This window comes from Boleophthalmus pectinirostris, unplaced genomic scaffold (genome assembly GCF_026225935.1).
Source record: "Boleophthalmus pectinirostris isolate CB_2022bp ecotype Guang Dong unplaced genomic scaffold, ASM2622593v1 HiC_scaffold_2, whole genome shotgun sequence".
Lineage (NCBI taxonomy): Eukaryota > Metazoa > Chordata > Actinopteri > Gobiiformes > Gobiidae > Boleophthalmus > Boleophthalmus pectinirostris.
The window spans coordinates 34,633,314-34,655,103 of record NW_026571152.1 but is presented as its reverse complement, the minus strand read 5'-3'; the positions used below and the strand labels follow the sequence as shown (position 1 = coordinate 34,655,103).

At 35.9% G+C, this 21,790-nt stretch overlaps 2 protein-coding genes across 2 annotated transcripts in view; one reads left to right on the top strand and one right to left on the bottom strand.

The window, feature by feature from the left end:
* The window catches only part of slc41a2a (solute carrier family 41 member 2a), a 29,097-nt gene extending 23,986 nt beyond the window's left edge, over nt 1–5,111 (bottom strand). The window contains exons 1-3 of the mRNA XM_020931112.2: nt 4,865–5,111; nt 3,026–3,422; nt 1,801–1,908 (exon numbers count right to left, since the gene is read on the bottom strand). Of these exons, the coding sequence (XP_020786771.1) occupies nt 1,801–1,908; nt 3,026–3,349 (432 nt within the window). The 5' untranslated portion in view covers nt 3,350–3,422; nt 4,865–5,111. The remainder of the gene's footprint in view (nt 1–1,800; nt 1,909–3,025; nt 3,423–4,864) is intronic.
* An 83-nt stretch (nt 5,112–5,194) lies between these two features.
* On the top strand, nt 5,195–21,763 carry washc4 (WASH complex subunit 4). Its single transcript, XM_020931138.2, has 32 exons — nt 5,195–5,340; nt 6,978–7,117; nt 7,190–7,243; nt 7,807–7,872; nt 7,953–7,998; nt 8,086–8,153; nt 8,218–8,300; nt 8,387–8,429; nt 8,510–8,613; nt 8,940–9,060; nt 9,693–9,816; nt 9,895–10,022; nt 10,103–10,263; nt 10,980–11,106; nt 11,561–11,686; nt 11,770–11,877; nt 13,138–13,284; nt 13,359–13,438; nt 13,523–13,628; nt 14,357–14,473; nt 14,720–14,888; nt 15,020–15,174; nt 15,928–16,002; nt 16,451–16,690; nt 17,486–17,594; nt 18,497–18,563; nt 18,644–18,730; nt 19,258–19,405; nt 20,486–20,582; nt 20,655–20,851; nt 20,928–21,024; nt 21,122–21,763. Exons 1-32 carry the CDS (start codon nt 5,280–5,282, stop codon nt 21,166–21,168), a joined length of 3,498 nt encoding a protein of 1,165 aa, XP_020786797.2. The 5' UTR covers nt 5,195–5,279; the 3' UTR covers nt 21,169–21,763.
* Nucleotides 21,764–21,790: the final 27 nt, after the last annotated feature.

Here is a 21,790-nt window from a genome sequence, read left to right as displayed (position 1 = left end):
CTATTATTGTATTTCATGTTTTTAACCATAGAGTCAGAGGTGGGAACTTGTAAATCATGACTTGGACTCGAGTCAGACTTGAGTCACTATTTTTAGGGCTTGAGGCTTGACTTGATAAAATGGACTAAGACTTGGGTTTCAACTTGGACTTGAAGGTCAATGACTTGGGACTTGACTCAGACTTGAGGCCTATGACTTGAGAAGCACTTTTAAATCTGAATTCTTTCTATTCTGAGTGTAAAGATTAACTCTAAGATCTTGTCAAGACATTTAAAAAGGAAAAGTTTGCATTTATACAACTCTTATATACTCTATAAATACTCATATATAAATATACTATGACTTTATAAGTACAATTTATCTTTAACATCATATAAATTGCAACAATCTACTGGTACTTTGGTTTAAAGACTTGAAATAACTTGAAGCTAAAGCAGATGACTTGGACTTGACTTGGACTTCTGGACCAGTGACTCGAGACTTGACTTGGATTTGCCTGTATTTGACTTGGGACTTGGCTCGGACTTGAGGTCAGAGACTTCAGACTTACTTGAGACTTCCAAAATGGTCCCACCTCTGCATAGAGTAGATTTTAGAAAAGTTTTTTGGTGGGATAATTCTGCTTTAGGGTTATTGTGCCAGCGGAATAATTTAGCTACAATATTATCATTTATCGTCAGGGTAACACATAAGCAAACACAACCAAAAAAGTTTTAAGAAACTCAAGAAAAATACAAAATTGATTTAAACAGCACATTTTCAGAAGCCTGTGACCAATACATGCATTTATGGTCCTGTTTAGGTGTTTGATTTACAACAGAAAAAGTGACTAAGTGAAAAACAGTTGACTCTGTCTTATGTGTGAGAGACTTCAGGTCAGTTTGTGATAAAATAAAAGTTCAGATTAAAGTTTAATTTCAGTAACAGAGCTTCAGACAGAGCAGAGCCTCCAGTTAGCATCACAACCCCAGGGAATGTTGATGACATAGCAACAAACTATCAATATATTTCTTCAGCAATATGTCACTCTTTAAAATGTGTTATTGTGACAGAGCTACTAATTAATACACAGTTCATTACCTCTCATGACCTGATGTGTTGATGCTGCAGTTTATTTATTACATATTTGTCCATTGTCCTTAAAGGTGCATTGTAGGAATGTAACGAATATCCAAATTTCTTAATACAATATTTTCACGTTATGCATCTCACGGTACGATATTTATTGAGATATTTTACGGGAGCTAACAAAATTGAGAATATGCTTCTTTTCTTCAATAATCCAAATAATTAAGATTTAAACATGCTTAATAACAGTTGTTTTATCATGCAGATTGGACTAAAACAGAGCAAAGGATCATGGTCTATGTAGTTCTGTCTGTTTTTAAGCTGTTGCTGCACCATAACAATGAATTTAAGGAAAGAAACTTGTAATTCGATATATTGTGATGGCCCATGATATTATTATGAGACTTTTAATGATACTGTATCATGATATTTCAGTTATTGTTACATCCCTAGTGCATTGTCCATCAAATGCTTTTCTCCATAAAGATGTTAGTGCTTTGTGTGGAATGTTACAGGTCAAATTTGTGGAGAGGCAACCCTGCTCACAGTCAGAATGATTGTTTTTCTAGGTATTTTTGAGCTATAAAACTGCCTATACTTTAATAAATGTAAAGTAGAGCTGTTTAATGTCATACTGTGGAACATTTCAGGCAGAGCAATGGCATATCATAGAAACAAGCAGATGACGGACCCTCAACCAAAAAGTTACTTAGTGCCCCCTTGAATACTCACAGCTGTAGAGAGTCTAGAGGCCAGAGTCATTTCCAGGTTCCCTTTCATTCCCAGTACTGCAGGCACCAGTATGAGGAGCTCTGTGATTTCCAGAAACACATCCCAAGTCTGTAACATAAATAGAAAACACAATCAGAAATAAAAAAGGATAAGATGCAGCTATTTAGTCTTTTTGTAATTGTTTTCTTTGCATTGTTATGGTTACAGATGTTCATTAAAGGGCCCATATTATGCCATTTTCTGAACTGTGATATCATGTTTGTTCTTCAAAATCATACCAATATCCTTAAAAAGTTGTGTTTTATTTCATTCACACATGTTTTACACAGAAATCCTGCATATTTAGGCTGAGTTCTTCTCTAAAACAAAAACAAAACAAAAAAAAATACTCTGTTCCACCACTGTGCTTTTAAACTCCAAACACCTTCATCATTTGGATAATTTCAATCCTGGAACTGCCAATCTCTACTAAACAAAAGGTAAAATGTAGCTGTTAACATGAAAACTACCACTACATGACATCACAAGGTGGAACAGAGCATTTTGAGCTTTGGAATTGTAGACAGACTAATAATAAAGGATTACACAAACATGTGTAAATGAAACAAAACACAACTCTATGTATGTTTTCAAGGAGGTAAAAACATTCTAACATGGCTTAAAGCTCACAAGAGTCAATTTTGCATAATATAGGACCTTTACTATACACTGTCCCTTTTAAAATAAATAAATAGGCTACATACATTTTTTGTCAATTAGTTCATACTCTTATTACTCTATATCAGACTTGGACATTGTTCAGCTCCCAGACCACAGACGGCCCATTTGTCGACTCTGACCGGCCCCTTTTAGCTAATTTAGAATTACAAAATAAACATATTTTATCATTTTACCTCATGCATGGACTAAAGCTGCATTGTTTTTATTTTAGAGGTGTTTTTAATGACATTTTTTTGTAAAGCAACCTCACTTTTTCATTGCTTAGTCACAACATAAACTCTTACCAGTCTTACCAGCTCGTCAAAATAATGCTATTTCCTGCTTTTTTTAAATAAAGAAATACAGTTAATATTATGCAGAACAGAGTTAAGCATTTTGGTCCAGCCCTCCACAATATTTTCTGTGTCTCGTGGCTTTCTCATAATTGCCCACCCGTGCTCTATATGTTATGTTAAAATAATAACTATTTAAAAATATAATTAAAAAACTATATATATTCTCTTACTTGGACCACTTCCAGGAGCATCCCAGCTGAGACTGTCCCGAGACCGGCCAGTACGAAAGGCACGAGAATCTGCAGCACCATGGAACAAAACGATTCCTCATGTAAACTGGAGTGATCGGTGTCTATTTCTGTGTTAGAGCTCCTTCTTCTCAGCCCGCCGTAGTGTTCATTTGACAGCAAAGAGTCTGTTTCAGTATAATCCCATGAATTGTGAGTGTTTGGCTTTGTTGCTCCATGTTCCTGCTGTGAGCCATACTGGATAGATGTCCTTGGAATAGATCCGTTCAGTAACTTTTCATGCTCTTGTGATGATCGGCCTGCCATAGTTTCAGACTAGATCCTAAAACGTTGTCTTGGATGCTGCAGAGTGAAGGCAGCTCCTACCACGGCAGTATCTCTGAAAGAAAAAAAAAAAAAAGGTATAGTAATGTGCTTTAAGAGGATGTACACCTGTTATAAACGTCCTATATTATACAAAATGTACTCTTGTGAGCTTTTAGTCATGTTAAAATGTTATCAACTCCTCAAAAACATATCTGTAGCAGTGTTTTGTTTCATTCACACATGTTTTGTTTCATCCACACATTATACTTTGATTCAGTAAAGATTGGAAATTCCAGATTGGAAATTATCTAAATGATTCTATTGAAGGTGTATGGAGTTTAAAAACACAGTGGAGCACTTCTGGTTTTACCACATGATATCACAAGGTGGAACAAACTGTTTTCTGTTTGAGAGAAGAACTCAACCTAAATAAGCAAGATTTGTGTGCTAAACATGTGTAAATTAATGAAACAAAACACAATTCCCGGTATTTTTTTGAAGAGGAAACATCATTATAACAGATCAGAAAATGGTGCAATATGGGCCCTTTAGATAACTGAATCTGTAAATGATTTAAAAAGGTAGGTTTAACTAAAATAAAACCATGTACTAAAAAGCAGTGGTAAGCTAGACTGGCGTTACACAAGAGTCATCTGATGACACGGACTGCATTATCATTCTTCATGCTCGCGTTCCGTCAGCAGCACTGAGGCAGCGTTGTTTCAACGGGACAATGACCCTTAATTTAAAATTCCTGAGAAATGACCAGGTCGGAGAACACACAAAGAATGGTATATCGTCATTCTTTATTTTTACTAAAGCGTAGCCTAGACATTTTAATTAAATTGTATGTTGTTTATTACAACTGCTAGTATACACTTATACAAGTATGCCTTATTTGACATCTGTCTTTTATTATCTTTTTTGCTACTTATTTAGAATTTATTTTTACCATTTATATTTTTCCTCTTTGTTATTATATTATATTGTGATGTGTACTATTGTGTCAAAATAATTTCCCTGGTGGATCAATAAAGTTTAAGTCTAAGTCTAACTAAAATTTCTTATTATATTGTGTTCATCTGGACATTTTTGTTCACATGTGAAGTGTTCAATTCAATAAAAGTTCGTTTTTTAAAAGTACTTTCTTTTTATTACAGATATTATCACTGACAGTAGTGTACAGCAGATTATTGTAAATAGAGTGCAGTAAAATATAACTGGCTAAACATTTCTATACAAAGAATAAACTGCAAGCCTCCAATCCCTTTTTAAAATCTGTTTTAGTAAATGAACGCTTCAAATAGTAAATTAATCATGGCAATGCAGACATTTACTAACTGAAATAATTAATCATAAATATAAATAGGTCACTGAAACACTAACTTTTTGCACCCTTCCTTTATGACCATAATAATTAAAATATTTATGGTGTATCTTGGCCATTTGGTTATTTGCAAGACAATAAAAGTTAAGTTAAAAGTTGTAAACAAAAATAATAAACACATTTCTTACCCAAGTTTGGATCATGGAAGATGTTTCTGTGCTGTTGACCGTGTCTCTGCTGAGCTCTGAATGGTCCTCAGCCGAAGATCAACACACGCGTGCCACACTTTCACACCCTTTTGAGAACTACAAAACCCAATTTTCCTCATTATTAACGCACTGCACATGTTACCACGGTATGTATCTCTAGTCCTGCTAATGCCACTGCGATATCATACAAGTAACATCATTTTTAACCCATGAACTACACTTTTAAACCAACTTTTAGGCGCATCAAATCAAATCAACTAGCTGCCGTTCCGCAATAAACTCAATTTCCCATGAGCACTAGCGGCCTTGGGTAAAATCATGAGACTTGACACATCATGGGACTGTGCAGCTACACTTGTTAACAGCAGAGTTTTAGGGCATAGATTTTTCGGATATGGCGACAGAAACCATCGCCCCTGACTGGGAATTTGACCGTTTTGACGACGGTTCACAAAGTAAGTATTCAGGAGGTTTTTTAATTTTTGGAGGCTCTGGAAAAGACGAGAGTTGCATCATTAGCCACCTCAAGCTAGCGTCTATGCTAACGACATCTCATACTACTTTTTTTTTTCTTTTTAATTGCTAAATGTATAGTTTTTTTTTGACGTGCATGGGTAACACTGCACATGGCATTGTCCTCAAATTATTGGTTTACGTCAGCTCAAAAGGTCCAAGTTTAAGGAAGTGCAAACAAACATGTCTTCTCTGACTGTGTGCGGTCACTCTCCTGCACAAACCAAAACACCACATCAAAATTGGGGCCACTAGACCAGGACTAGACCAAGACCGAAGCTTAAAGGATCTTGTGAACCTCAAGGCATGCTATAATATTGTTACCTCATCAAAAACACGCCTGGAGTTGTGTTTTGTTTCATTCACATACTGTATGTTTGAGTAGCCCTAAATTATTAGACTGTCTGCATCTCTAAAGCTCAAAATGTTCTGTTCTACCTTTAATGTCATATAATTAGGTGAGGTTAGTTTATACTGTATACAAGACCTGGGCATTGTCCAGCTCCGGGACCACATACTGCTCTTTGGTTGACTCTGGCCAGCCCGTGTAAGCTCATTTGGAATTACAAAATAAACATATTTTATAATTTTACCTCATGCATGGACTTAAGCTGCATTGCTTTTATTTTTTAATGACAATTTTTGTAAGGCAACCTCACTTTTTCATTGCTTAGTTATAACATATACTCTTACCAGTCTCACCAGCTTGTAAAAACAGTGCTGTTTACAGCTTTTTATAAAGAAATACATTTAATATCATGCAGAATTGAGTTAAGCATTTTGGCTCGGGCCCTCCACAGTTATTTTTGTTTCTCATGTGGCCCCATGGAAAAAATAATTGCCCACCCCTGCTGTATACTGTGGTCAAAAGCAAGAAAAATGATCTGATGAAGGCTTTTTTGCCTAAAAGTTATTTAAAAATAATATTTAAAAAAAAGCTTTTGGACATCAGCCATCTGAGTGTGCTATGCATTTTTTCACTTTTATTTTACTGTTACTTGCATTTGCACCTCTACAAGAATCTTGGTGTGCGTTTTCTGTTTCATTTGGTTAGTTTATTTGCCATTTGTAGTTAAAAATATATTGGAAATATATGTGCAAAAAGCTAGGCAACAGCTGCCTTTATTTTCTGTTCTGTAGAGATAGAAAATTCCAGGGCTTAAATGATCCAAATGATTCTAGTGAAGGTGGATAGAGTTTAAAAACACAGTGCAGCACTTCCTGTATTACAACATTACATCACAAGGTGGAACAGGGTGTTTTCTGTTTGAAAGAAGAACTCAATATGCAGGGTTTGTGTGTTAAACATGTGTGAATGAAACAAAACACAACACCAGGTACATTTTTGATGAGGAAAACATTATAACATAGATCAGAAAACAGTGTAATATGGGCCCTTTAAGACCTTAATTTACTGAGCTAAAAGCAGAAGCAGTGAGAATGCACCGTGAATGATTTGACCATGACATAGTCTTTTGTTATCATGCAAAAACCTACATTAAACATGGTCCTCTCTTGCCATAAGAAGGCTCTGAGCACATTGGTAATCATTTGTAAATATGTGTACAAATGCTTTCAGAAATCCACACAGAAGTTCAACTGAAGAACTACACCAGGTTTCTTGAAGAGTACACATCTCAGCTGAAGGGCATTGAGGAGGCACTGGATGACTCCATTGGAGATGTGTGGGACTTTACACTGGACCCTATTGCCTTAAAGGTAAATAAATTAATAAATGGCAAAATCTGTCAAGTACAACTCTAGTTTCACGAATGCTTTTATGTGTTACAGCTTCTCCCATATGAGCAGTCCTCTCTCCTGGAGCTAATCAAAACAGACAACAAGGTATAATGCACTGTGTTTATGAAATATATTGGCCCATGTAATAGTGATATGATGTGAGCCTCTTTTGAACAGTTCTTTAATGTGAACTGTTGGATCCAGATCTCATGTTGTTTAGAACCAAATCTTCTTTTTTTCCCCTAAATTTTATGCCCTTTTATCTCGATTAACACTGAATCAACACAAGAATCAGCACAGAAGCAGAGGAGGCAACACAAGTGTGAGCTTTGTGCACTAAAAACATATCTGGCATCATAAAACCAGCTTTTGAATAATTGTAATGCAACCTTTTATTTAGAATTTGATTATTTTAAAGGTAAAACACTCCCACTATCAGATTGAAACATTTTGAACAAATCATGGGCTTGGTTATTTTTTTTTTCTCTGTGATTATTTTGTAGATAACGATTAGTTCTCACATTGACTTCTGTCATATAAATAAAAGAGCCAGTCTTCTGAACAGCTCATTGACACAAGCCCTTCCAAAAAATTCAGATCCCATAAAGACGCTGAAAGTCCCATCACTACAATGTAATATCTGCTGTACGTGTCTTTTTATTTTGCAGGTTTTGAATAAAGTTATCACCGTCTACGCAGCACTTTGTAGTGAAATAAAAAAGCTGAAGTATGAGGTAAGTTTTTCACTGTTTTTGCCAGACTTACATTTGTGTTGCAGTTTTATTATGTAATAAATTATGTATATTTTGGGCAGGCAGAGACTAAGTTTTACAATGGGTTACTGTTTTATGGAGAGGGAGGTAAGCTGCACATCATATTATGAGATGAATGTAGTTGGATCTTTAATTTTTTTTTTTTGTTAAAGTAATGTTTTGTTTTTGTTTCAGTTTCAGACGCTTGTGTTGTTGAAGGAGAGTCCCAGATTCAAATGGGACGATTTATCTCTTTCCTTCAGGTAAGACAAAATAGTAATTTATTATTATGGAAAATATATTACTGTCATTTCATTTCATTTTTAGGAACTATCCTGTTTCGTATCAAGATGTTACGAAGTTGTGGTTAATGTGGTTCATCAGCTGGCTGCACTTTACAACAGCAATAAGTAAATTCCTCTGTGTTAATTAAAAATCTTTTGTGAGTATTTGTGTATCACTAAACATACAATTGCTGCTTCTTCTCTTTTTGTAGAGGTGCAACAAAAATCATAGAGTCATCAGGTGTCCATTTTCAAGTATGTCTTTTGGTAAAACTCCCAATAAGTAAATAAAAATTCCCAGTCGATTTATAATGTTGTGTTTTTTGTTTTTTCAGATTTTGTATGAGCACCTTGGCGAGCTCTTGGTGGTACTCCTCACACTTGATGAAATTATGGAAAATCATGGTACACTAAAAGAGCATTGGAAGATGTATAAGCGGTGAGAAAGCCATATTAATTTGTATTTTGAGTGTCATCACATTGGGGGTGTTGTATATTAATCTTTATGGTGAAATGTTCAGCTGTTACTGTGAAGAGACTGCACACATAGGCAAACACTGTCAAAAAGTTTAAAAGTACAAAATCAGTCACTTCTTTATGGTCAGATTGTGTACAAATGAAGCTTACAGTAAAGTCTAATACAGGCAGAGTAGTGCCTTCAGTTAGCATCACACCCCCAGGAAATGTTGATGACATTCACTGCAAAGTATCATCTGCAGGGATATGACTGGTCACATGTAATAAATCATAAATTATGTATTGTAGGTTATTGAAGTCTGTGCACCACAACCCCGGGAAATTCTCCATCCCTGAAGACAAACTGAAGCCTTTTGAGAAGCTGCTGCTGAAACTGGAGGGGCAACTTTTAGATGGCATGATCCTTCAGGTAACTTCTCTTTTACACTTTAAAGGTGCACTGTGTAATTTTTCTGGTGGAGGGTCTGTCACCTGCTTGTCTTCATGGAGATTTTACATGGAATATTCTACAGTATGGCTTTATGTATCTCAGTGAAAACAAGCCGGTGACACTAACAGGCCAAGTGAAGTAGATTAATTAACCTATATACTTCAGGCTATTTTAGTGTAATTACAGACTATTTTGTTTGTGAAAACATGCAGAAGATAAAGATGTTGTGCATTTGTGGACAAGGAAGATGTCTGTTCTTTTCTCTCAACTGAATGGAACAATTGATTTTCCAGCTTGTTCCGCTGTTGTGATGCTTCAGATTCAATTATTCATCATGACTTTCCATGTTTTGTAATCTTTTTCTTTCAGTGAGAGCCAATCGAGACTGATAAGACTAATATATTATTAGATTGATAGGTGTTATAACTCAGTTCAATCAATCTAATAATACCATACTGTGAAATATTCCAGGCAAATCAATAACAGAATAATATAATATGGCCTCCTAACTGAAACATGACTTTGTGCACTGTTAAATTTCGTGTAATAACCATTATATTGTAACATTTTCTGTAGATGGAGCCTGTATAATTTTTTTCTCTCTGTGACAGGCTTGTGTGGAGCAAAGATTCGATGATCCTGGAGAAGGTGTTTCTGTAGCCAAAAATGGTGCCTTTGCTGAAGAGTTTGCCCTTAACATCCGCAATATTTTCACCAGCATCGAGTCTAAGATTGGTCAGTTAATTTTCACTGATAACATTTGGTACTCTATAACAATTATTTATCTATGTGGTACTATACTTTTGTTTTCAGGAGAACCCTCTGAGATCGACCAGAGAGATAAATACGCTGGGGTTTGCAGTTTATTTGTTCTTCATTTCCACATCTTCAGAAGTGTTGACAAAAAGCTCTACAAATCCCTGCTCGATATTTGTAAAAAGGTAATAAAATCTTGTAGTATTCATATTTTTATACATATTTCGTTTGGCCCATCTTTTCATTATTTTGCTTTTGCTCTTAGGTACCGGCTGTCACATTGACCGCCAACATAATTTGGTTTCCTGATACTTTTCTGGTATCAAAAGTCCCGGCTGCTGCCAAATTGATGGATAAGAAGAGTATTCAGTCGATTAAAGCACAAAGAGATGCATACCTGCAGCAAAGAGCACAAACCCTGTCCAAGTGAGTATGACTGTTTACCAGTGTCAGACCAACAACAAAATATACACTGGCTCAATCATTGTGAGAGATTTATGTTGTGTAGACATTTAAGTGATAAGAAAAAGAGAGAAAAGAGATTATATAGTTAAAGGTTCTATATTAAGTTTAAGTCATGTTATAATGTTGCTACGTTCTCAAAAACATAATTGGAGTAGTTTTGTTTCATTTACACATGTTTGAGTAATTCTTATTTGCGTGATGCGATGTCATGAAGTTAGCTGTAGTTTTTAAGTTAACAGCTCCTTTTTACCTTTTTAGCTCAGTAGAGATTGGGTTGAAATTATCCAGATGATGTGAAGATGTTTGAAGTTTAAAAACACAGTGAAGTGCCTTCCTGCATTACCACATGACATCATAAGGTGGAACCCTAAATATGTAGGATTTGTGTGTTTAGATATGTGTTTTTAAATGGCCATAATGTGGGTCCTTTAAGCAACAAGTTTTTAATAAATTGTGCAAAAATTATGTAGGAAAAACTATTATATATTGGATCAAAAAAGGATGATTGAATTTGATTGAGAATGGACTTTTTCATAACAACAACCCACTCTGCAAGAGGGTAGGAGGTAGACATTCAATAGAAGTCTGTTTTCGTCCCCAGATTTTTGAGTTCAAACAAAGTATTTAGTGGAAAATGCCTGGCAGTCTCTTTACTGTGGCTTTCATTTTTTTTACAGGGATGTTCAGTCCTACTATGTGTTTATAACTTCTTGGATGATGAAAATGGAGTCGATCTTGTCTAAAGAGCACAAAAGTGACAAGTTGTTGGAAGACCTCAACAGCAGGTGTAATGTGTTTTTACAGGTAAGATAACCAAAATACCGTGATATCGTATCGTCAGAACTCTCACAGTATTATCGAGAGTTGTCACAATATATCAAATGATTTCTTTGGTTAAATGCATGGTTTTATAGTAGCAACAGCTAAAAAAAGATAGGGAACTACATATCCCATGATGCATTTCAGCTCAGACAGCATGAAGTAATGTTTTTTATTTTAATTCTTGGGCTCTCAAGTCTTGTCAAGGTATTTTAAATGCAAAAGTGTTTGCAATTATATTAACCATCTAAAATATCGCAATAAATATGGTACCATGAAATAAACGAAATAAACATTGTGATAATATCGTATTGTGAGATTTGAATATCGTTATCGTTATCCTAGTAAGTGTGGCTCATTAGGTCTTAGAAACATTATTTTACATGTGTTTTTAGTTTTTGTGTTTATTAAAATGTTTTATCACTGATGTTTTCTGTAGGGTATCCTGTACGCATACAGCATCAGCACCATCATCAAAACCACCATGAACATGTACATGTCAATGCAGCGGCCCATGACGAAAGCCTCTGTCAAAGCCTTGTGTCGTCTAATGGAGCTTCTAAAGGCGAGTAGTGTAATGACATTATTATTTTTTACAACTAATACCATTGATTTTACAGGTAATTAACGTGATGTTACTGTGTCCAGGCAGTGGAGCACACGTTTTACAGGCGCTCTATTGTTGTAGCAGACTCCGTGTCTCACATCAGTCAGCAGCTTCAATCTCAAGCCCTGAGTGCCATCAATGTCGCAAAGGTAAATCTAAAACGTTAAACAGAAAGTATGTGTATGAAAGTTAATTTGTTCCATCAGATTTTGAATTTTAAATACCACAGAATTTCTCACTTCTAATTTTTTAGCTCTGAAAATAGATGTTTGAATTATTTTTATTCGTAATTTCAGTATGTTTTAAATTCAAAATAAAAACTACACCACATATATATTCAAGCCCTCAAAATCCAGAGTGTAATTTTCACAGCAAAGATCCAGGATGCCAAGACAGAAGCAGTCGATCATGTGTGTGTATGGGCTGAGGATGAGGCTGTTTCCTATTGGCCGTTCTCATCTGTAACTCAATTTACATTTAAGAAATAAACGAGATGAGGCTTTAATGAGGCTAATTCTGACCAATCAGATCGCTTCACTGCACCATTTCCTGTTTGTTACTAGGTTAGATCGGATCACTTTGGAATGATTGTTTAGGTTTTGAATCTTTGCTGCAAATTTTTCCACTGCAGATTTTACGCTCTGAATTTTGACTGTTTAATTTGACACTTTGGAAATTTCATAGGGTTCCCACAGTCATGGAAATCCTGGAAAATTCATGGAATTTTAGTATGTCTCTTACACAACTATAACGTTCTGATGAGTTATTATTAGGCTGTAATGATTATTTCCGTACATCTATGCCTTCTGTTTAAAAGAGACGACAATAAATGCACTGACAGTATTTTGAATGTTAAAAAACTATAACACCAAACCTTAAGGTGAGTGGAAAGGGTTAAGACTTCATATTTAGCCCTAAAAGCATGATCAATTTTACACATGCAGGTGTGGTAAAGTCGTGGAAAATTTACTTTAGGTCATGAAAAAATCACGGAAAAGTTTTGAAATTTTTTCAGAGTTAAAAAATTAAAAGTGAGAAATTCAGTGGCATTTAAAATTCAAAATCAGATGAAACAAATTATCTTCCATATACATGTCTGTATGTGTGAAGTTTCAAGTCTAAATAGGGGCAGTGTCAGACATTTTTGGTTTGAGGAGCTATGGCGGTGCTAGAATCTTCAATGTGGTGCTCATGTAACATGTTCATTTAGCGCCTTTCAACAGTGGAGCCTTACACCTGTCATCTTTTTTATTGTAGTCTCATTTTGCAACATTTTTAGTTGAGAAAATTAGGTAAAAATCTTTGGGAAAAACTATGGAGGTGCTGTGGACATTCCAGTGGAGACTAGTGCCCCGTCAACCTCCTCTGGCGCCGCCTCTCTATCTAACTAAAGCTGTTTGTTTTTGTAGAAAAGGGTCATCTCAGACAAAAAGTACAGTGAGCAGCGCCTGGACGTCCTCTCTTCTTTGGTACTGGCAGAAAACGCACTGAGTGGTCCAAGCACAAAAGAGCGCCGCCTGGTGGTCGCACTGGCTCTTTGTGTTGGTACCCAGTTGGTAAGTTGGTAATGAAATTGTAATTCACTACTCTGGTAAGATTTTTACATTTCTTCTTTCTTTTTACACATTAGAAAACATTTAAAGATGAGGAGCTTCTTCCTTTGCAACTCGTGCTCAAAAAGTTGGATCTGATCAGTGAGCTGAGTGAAAGGTGAGGTGGTTGGTTTAGCCTCAGAGATGTACAGTTATAAATTTCTTGTCTTTTTTTTACCATGAACTTTCATTTTCTCCCCAGAGTTAAACTGCAGTGTGACTGTAGTTTTCTTTACTGGCACAGAGCTGTATTTCCCATCTATTTGGATGATGTGTACGACAACGCAGTGGATGCAGCAAGAATACACGTGAGCATTAAGTCTTGGCGTATTTTGATTTATTATAATTCTTTCTATCTCCTGGTTTCATATTTAAAGCTCCACTGTGTAACTTTTTTTAGGTTGGGGGTATGACATCCTGGCCAGGGTCAAGGATTTAAAACTGGAACAAAGAGAATATTTGGTGAATTTTATCAAGGGGAAAGATGTTATTGCCCTTCTTCCCATGGGATTTAGGAAAAGCTTAATATACCAGTTAGCCCTGTCAGTGGCGCATTACATACATCACGACCAAATAGCAGCAATTGGTTAAATAAAAAAAGTACCCACCTACTGTTGAGCAAAAAAATTCTAATGCTGGTCAGACGGTTTCCACAAAGTTAAACCAGCTGATGAATCAGTTTATCTGACACCTGCTTGTTTCTATGGATATTCATTGCTCTGCCTTGAAGTGTTTCATAGTATGACAGTAAACAGCCCTACTTTACATTCATTATGTGCTTTTAATGATCGATTGAAATACCTAGAAAAACAGGTATTCTGGCTGTGAGCGGGGTCACCTCTCCGCAGATCTGATCTGTAATTTGGTCTGATTTGGTCTCCATGAAGATAAAACATTACTGTGAAACATTACAGACAAAGCACATTTCCATGGAGAAAAGCATTTGATGGACCCTCCACCAGAAGTTAATGCAGTTCTAAAAATCACATTATAGCAGTTTAATTTAATAATAATAGTTTCTGTAATTGTCTTGCAGTACATGTTCAGTGCCCTGAGAGACGGCGTACCTTCAATGATGCACGCCAAACACACAGAGACTTGTGACCAGCTGCTACAGAGCTATGATAAAGAGATCATGGAGGTTTTTAGTGAGGTAAGAAAAGACCAACAAATACATTTGGGACTGGTGGGAAATTTCAGTAAATAATTAAGTAGCTCCTAAATATTCCACCTTTACAGATACATGTAGAACACTCTTGCATCAAAATCTACAAATCATATCTATATTGAACAACAATATTATGGTCTATGTTTGTCTCCTTTCTGGAATTTTGAACATTCTGATGATATCGTATTTTAAACTGTTGATATTAATGTGTTTTTTCCTGTACATTGGCAGCACCTACTGGACAAACTGTGTAAAGAGATCGAGAAGGACCTCCGTCTCTCTGTGCACACTCACCTCAAGCTGGATGATAGAAACCCGTTCAAAGTCGGCATGAAGGACCTCGCTCACTTCTTCTCTCTCAAACCCATCAGATTTTTCAACAGATTCATCAATATCAAAGGTATAAATATGCAGGATTTGTGTGCTAAACATGTGTGAAAAAAAAACACAACTTAGGGTATGTTTATGACGAGGAAACAACTTTGTAACATAGATCAGACATAGATTATGTTTTCTCCTCTCTCCTTTCAGCGTATGTGACTCATTATCTGGATAAAACCTTCTATAACTTGACGACTGTTGCTCTGCATGATTGGGCTACCTACAGTGAGATGAGAAACCTCGCCACGCAAAGATACGGGCTCACGATGACAGAGGCTCATCTCCCCAGTCAGACACTAGAACAGGTACTGAAAATCTCACTTCATCCACTCTGTAAAAATGATCAAAACACAGTGGAATGGAAATGCAATGTTTATGTTTTTTTGGGTTTTTTTTTTTTTCCTTTATGACATGAAAAGCATTGTTTATCAAATGGGGCTGGGCAATTATTTTATTTTTTATTTTTTTCACAAAAAAACATTTTTTTGGTTTGATTTTAGATTAGATTTTTTTCCCCCCTCTCCACTATGCAAATGCAAACTACCAAAAAAAAACCCCAAAAGATTGTATTCCGTGATCATATTTAGCCCTTTGGGCATTTGGGAAATCTTTTATGAATTAAGCAAATTATTTCACTAAATATGCAGCCCCAACATTTAATGTGACACTGATTTCAAAAGCATCAGACCTGCACGGTCCTGTGCTAAACTTTGGTCCCTGTGACTGTAGTGAGCAGCTTTCTTGTGTTTTCAGTGCAATTTCCAGTGGAAGAATCATCAAATTGGACTTCAAATTCAAATTGAATTTTTTTTTTTCCCAGCCCTATTATTAATATAAATGTGTTACATGTTATATGTTACATGTTAGTGCCCGATTAATTGAAATTGAATCATACTAGTATAATCTCCTTCTCTGAAAACTGCTACACGTCTTTGCTTTGTCTGAAATGTCCCAGACTATGGTATTATACTTCTATCTCCATGGAAACAAGCAGCTGATTGTAAAGTAATAAAATCCTGTTTTAAGTTGGAATGATGACAGCAGCACTTTTTTCACAGGGTTTGGATGTTTTGGAAATCATGAGGAACATCCATGTTTTTGTCTCACGTTACCTGTACAACCTCAACAACCAGGTACAATTTTATAATATTTTCTATTTTCTTTCACTGATACTTTGCAGTGACATGATGCTGGGGGTGTTCAACATTTATGTCTATGTAGTTGAATGTTCAGTAGTTAAACTCTGTAGCAAACACCATATGAACAAACACGGTTAAAAAAAAGGTTTAAGACAGTCTGAAAACTAATTTTAAACAGCACATTTTATTCAATATGAGCATTCGTCGTTCAGTTTAGGTGTTTAATTTTCAACAAAAATGTGAGAGTGACTAAGAGTAACACCCCTAAGTCAGCTCTTTCTGGTCAAATTATTTTAAAATAAAGCTCAGATTAAACTCAAAGACTCAAACAAAGCAGCGCCTACATTTAGCGTCACACCCCCAGAGAAGGTTGATGACAGCTGTAAAGTATCAACATTTTTGCCGTCTTTGCTTTATCTAAAAGCATTTTTTTTTCATTTAGATCTTTATTGAAAAAGCCAGTAACAACAAGCACCTAAACACTATCAACATCCGTCACATTGCCAACTCCATCCGGACTCATGGCACCGGCATCATGAACACAACCGTGAACTTCACCTACCAGTTTCTACGCAAGAAGTTCTACATCTTCAGTCAGTTCATGTACGACGAGCACATCAAGTCCAGACTCATCAAAGATATTCGCTTCTTTAGAGAAACCAAGGACCAGTCCGATCAGAAGGTGAGACTCGAGACTTGTGGTTTGAAAAGTTTAAAGATTTTACAGAATTTCATGTTGGGATTTGCTTTAAAATGCTGATGGGATGAGACACAATTTTCACAAGACAAAACTGAGTCCATGAGAACCACAAGATGTTTACATAATTCCTGATATAGTATAAATTTTCTGATTCAGTTCCCAATTTTGGCCTCTCAGTTTTTCATATATTTTGTTTAAGTACTGCTTTTGGGACTAGGAGGTATGTAATTCACCAATAATTTATCATTTTTTTTTGTGAAATCCACATGGGAAAAAATCTCTCGATCATTTCCTCAGGTGAGATCTTGTGGCACAAGATTTTGTCCCGCCCTTATTATAAAATATTACAGTAGTTTTGAAAAGGAACAGAATTATTATAGATCAGATTCGTAGCTGTGTTTATGCACACCAAAATTCTGCTCATTACCTGATTTCTGGAGTTATCAGCTAATTGAAATAACAATTTAAAAACAATTAAATGACATGTATCAGGTATTTTAAAGTCTGATCTAATTAATGATTGGGTTTTCTGATTTTTACTGACCATGAACATTTACTCACTGTTAAGATCCACTGATTTTTTTAAGGATTCTCAACAATATGAGACACAACAAATACAAATTACACTCCCTAAAAATGTTAAAGAAATACGCCTAGAAGGTTAGACCACTGCACATCAGTACCATCGGCCTTTGACTTACTGTATTAGTATAGGTGACATTTTGAGGACCATTTATTTCACTATATTTTGTCTAACTTGTGTATTTTCTTGTGTAGTATCCATTTGAACGGGCAGAGAAGTTTAACCGTGGCATAAGAAAGCTCGGTATCACACCAGACGGCCAAAGTTACTTAGACCAGTTCAGGCAGCTCATCAGTCAGATTGGTGAGTTTATAATTAGTTTAAAGGTCCTATATTACACAAAATGGACTCCCGTGAGCTTTTAGCCATGTTATAATGTTATTTCCTCATCAAAAACAGACCTGGAGTTGTGTTTTGTGAGTAATCCTTTATTATTAGTCGGTTTACATCAACAAAACTCAAAATGCTCCGCTTCACTTTGTGATGTTTGGTAGATTAGTGGAAGTTAACAGCTACTTTTTACCTTTACTTCAGTAGAGATCGGCAATTTCAGGGCTGAAATCTATGGAGTAAGAAAGCTTTCTGAAATATTTATGTGCATAGGAAATCCGTGGATGTTTGTCTGTAGTAGTGTGTAGTTGAGCATAAAATAAATATTCGTAAACTCTCAAATGAGTCCAGTCGTTCATAAAATGTATGGTTTAGTCCTGTTCAGTCCGTATGTGGTCCAAAAGTCCATCTCATTCTATGTTTCTTCTGCCTGTGAAGTGATATATTTTTGACAGTTGAGTCACGTAACTTTTCAGTTCATATTCTGATGCATAAAATACACACAACACATTTTATGTACGACTGGATTCATTCAAGAGTTTACAAATATTTATTTTATTCTCAACTATAGCCAAATTTGCACATATATCTAACCTATGCACACAAATATTTCTGAAAGCTTTTGTACTCCATAGAAATCATCCAAATGATTCTAGTGAAGGTGTATGGAGTTTAAAAACACAGTGGAGCACTTCCTGTATTCTGTTTGAGAGCAGAACTCAGTCTAAATATGCAGGATTTGTGTGTTAAACATGTGTGAATGAAACAAAACACAACTCCAGGTATGTCTGTGATGAGGAAACAGTAATATTGGCTCTTTAATATTAGCTTTATAAAAATCATTGTTTTATTATTATTTTTAATCTTTTTCTCAGGCAATGCGATGGGTTACGTGAGAATGATCCGTTCCGGAGGGCTCCACTGTTGTAGCAGCGCAATAAGGTAAATAAGAAACTTTAAATTTGTCTCTCCTGGTTTTTCACTGCTTTTACTATATTTGTTTTGTACCTCAATATTTCCAGGTTTGTTCCAGATTTGGAGGATATTGTAAACTTTGAGGAGTTGGTAAAAGAAGAGGGACTGTCCACCGAAACCCAGAGAGCTGCTGGGTATGTACTGAAGCAAATAAATAAAAAATCAACACGCTACTTCTCTCATTCTATATTTATGTCAGTAGGGGGCACTGCAGGCTCGTACTATATTACACAAAATTGACTCTTGTGAGCTTTAAGCCATGTTATAATGTTACCTCATGAAAAACTTTCCTGGAGTTGTGTTTTGTTTCATTCACACATGTTTGAGCTTTAAGTAATTCTTGGTTATTAGGTTGTTTATGTCTCCAAATTGCCCTGTTCAGGAGCTACCTTTTCAATAGAAATGGGTCATTCCAGGGCTGAAATTATCCAAATTATTCTAGTGAAGGTGTATGGAGTTTAAAAACACAGAGAAAAAGAGAAAAACTCAGCCTAAATTTGCAGATTTGTGTGTTAAACGTGTGAATGAAACAAAACACAACTCCAGGTCTGTTTGTAATAAGGAAACAACATTAAAACGCCGTAATCTGGGCCCTTTGAATCCATCTCATTAATACTTTTGGATATATGAAGTCTTGAAATGTTCCCTTTTTTTCAACCAGTGTTCTCGATTCTGTGTTGGGAGATCTGACGAGTAATTCTGCCGAGGGGACGGAGTATTTCAAGATGCTTGTGGCGGTTTTTGCTCCGGAGTTTCGCAGTATGAAAAACATGCATCTGAGAAACTTCTACATGATCGTACCTCCTCTGGTAAGTTACATTTTGCACACAACTCTTTGTATCTGATGTCGTTAACGGTCCCTGGGGGTGTGATTCTAACTGTAGGCACTGCTCTGTCTGAGGCTTTGCTAGACTTTAATCTGAGCTTTCAATTAATACAATATGACCAGAACGAGGTGACTTGGTTGAAACTACAATAAGTGTTAAATAATCTCTCAGTTTTTCAGTTCGTTACTTTCACCATATTTGTTGAAAATCAAACTCCTAAACGTATAGACCACAGGCTCTTGAAAATGTGTTGTTTTTAGTCCTTTTTGTCCTTTTGAGTATTCGGACTCAAAAGACTTTGTTGGTTCTGTTTGCTACTGTGTGCATGTGTCTCCATGGTAACTCCTGAACATTGGTTAAATAGAGATACATGTAGGGTGTCCAGATGTCCCTATTTACCCGGGACAGTCCCAGTTTTGAGCCCTGTGTCCCCTGTCCCAGCGAATTTATCCAAAACCAGTTTTACACAATAAATGTCCCAAGTGTCCCTGTTTTTAACCAATCTGATCCCTGCCAGCAGTAAAGAGAGGCATGAATTGTCACTTTTCTACATAAAATACAGAAAAGCTGCTTAAAAACGACCAAAAGAAAAGAAAATGTGACCTATACTGACTCACATGTTAGTCGTGAATAAATCATGAGTGCAGAGCAATTCCTTAATTACGCACTTAATCCATGTATCATTCATTCATTCGTTTTTCAAAATAAAACCAAAAAGTTTAAAAATGTAAAAAAAAAAAACTAAAACTATTTTCTTCATTATTTATCTCCAAAACCAAAATGAAAAAACGGATAGTGATTTGTTTTCTCAGTTTTCAATTTTGTGTTTAAATGAATAATGGACGTTACCGTGAATTTTCTTATTTTTGTTATTATTTTGAAAAACAAATGAACAAATGATATGCAGATTGCACTTGTTTCACAATTTTATTATTACCAACCACCACAAATCAGGTGTGTCCCCGTTTTTGATTCTGAAAATCTGGTCATCAAGTATCTGTATCATTCTAAATGAATTTTGTATTTACATTTGTGTTAAAATGCCTTATTTTTGTTTTCTAGACTGTGAATTTTGTCGAACATTCCATCAGCTGTAAAGAGAAACTTAACAAGAAAAATAAAACCGGAGCGGCCTTCACAGATGACGGTTTTGCGATGGGTAAATACATGAAAACCTCCTATTGCGACATGAAAACCCTGATCTCATGAGGCTTTTGTGGGTCTGTCTCAGGTGTGGCCTACATCCTGAAGCTGCTGGACCAGTATTTGGAGTTCGATTCTCTGCACTGGTTTCAAGCGGTCAGAGATAAATACAGGAAGGAAATGAGCGCGGTGGTGAAGGAGCAGAGCGTCCAGGCCACGAGTCAGGACGAGAAACTGCTCCAGACCATGAACCTCACACAGAAGAGATTAGATGTTTACCTCCAGGTCTTTATACTGGAACAGTGTGTGTTTTTAAATGCAGATCCACACACTTACACTTACACATGTCTCTGTCCTGCAGGAGTTTGAGCTGCTGTACTTTTCTCTGAGCAGTGCCAGGATATTCTTCAGGGCAGATAAAACCGCAGCAGAAGAGACACAGGAGAAGAAAGACAAAGGTTTGATAATATGCTGTTTAATAATGTCTGTTTAATAATGCACTCACACACTGCAGGACTTATTTATATTTCCTGTATTTCCTGTCTTTTTCAACAGAAGAAACTTCGAGCAGCTCGGCCGTTCCTGAAACAGCTTCAAAATGACCTGAATGTTGATGTCATAAATGTGTTAATGTAACTAAGGGTTAAACCAGCATTTTGTGGCCAAAACCATGACAACAGTGTCCTTTGCTGTTGAAAATATAAAATGTGAAAAGGCAATTAGAATGTACCTAATAATTACAGTACAGGTACCCATCATAGACGGTGTATATCTGTATACAGTCTGTGGTACCCGTGTTACACAACGTTTGTGTAACCCCAAACTTTGATAATGTCACTTCCATGAACTCAGCTTTTTATAAAATTGCTTTATTGTAGCATTGCAAGACCTGCACACTTTATAATTAAAGATATGAGGAGCGCAGGGTCAAATTGAGCAGCTGTTGCTAATCAGACGTTCATACTTTTTAATATTTATTTGATTAATTTTGTAGTTAATCAAACTTGTTTTAATTTCATGTCCTGTCCCATTAGTGCCATTGGGCTCTAACATTGTGAACATTTGGATGTTTTATTAATACATATTCATATTCTGTTAAACTGGCAGACTAATTGTGATTGTGCACAAGTCAGTAAAATCGTCTACATTTGTATGTTCAGTCATTCCAAGTATAAATAAATGCACTTTTAACAGAAATGTGTTTGTAATGCAAAGAAATATAGA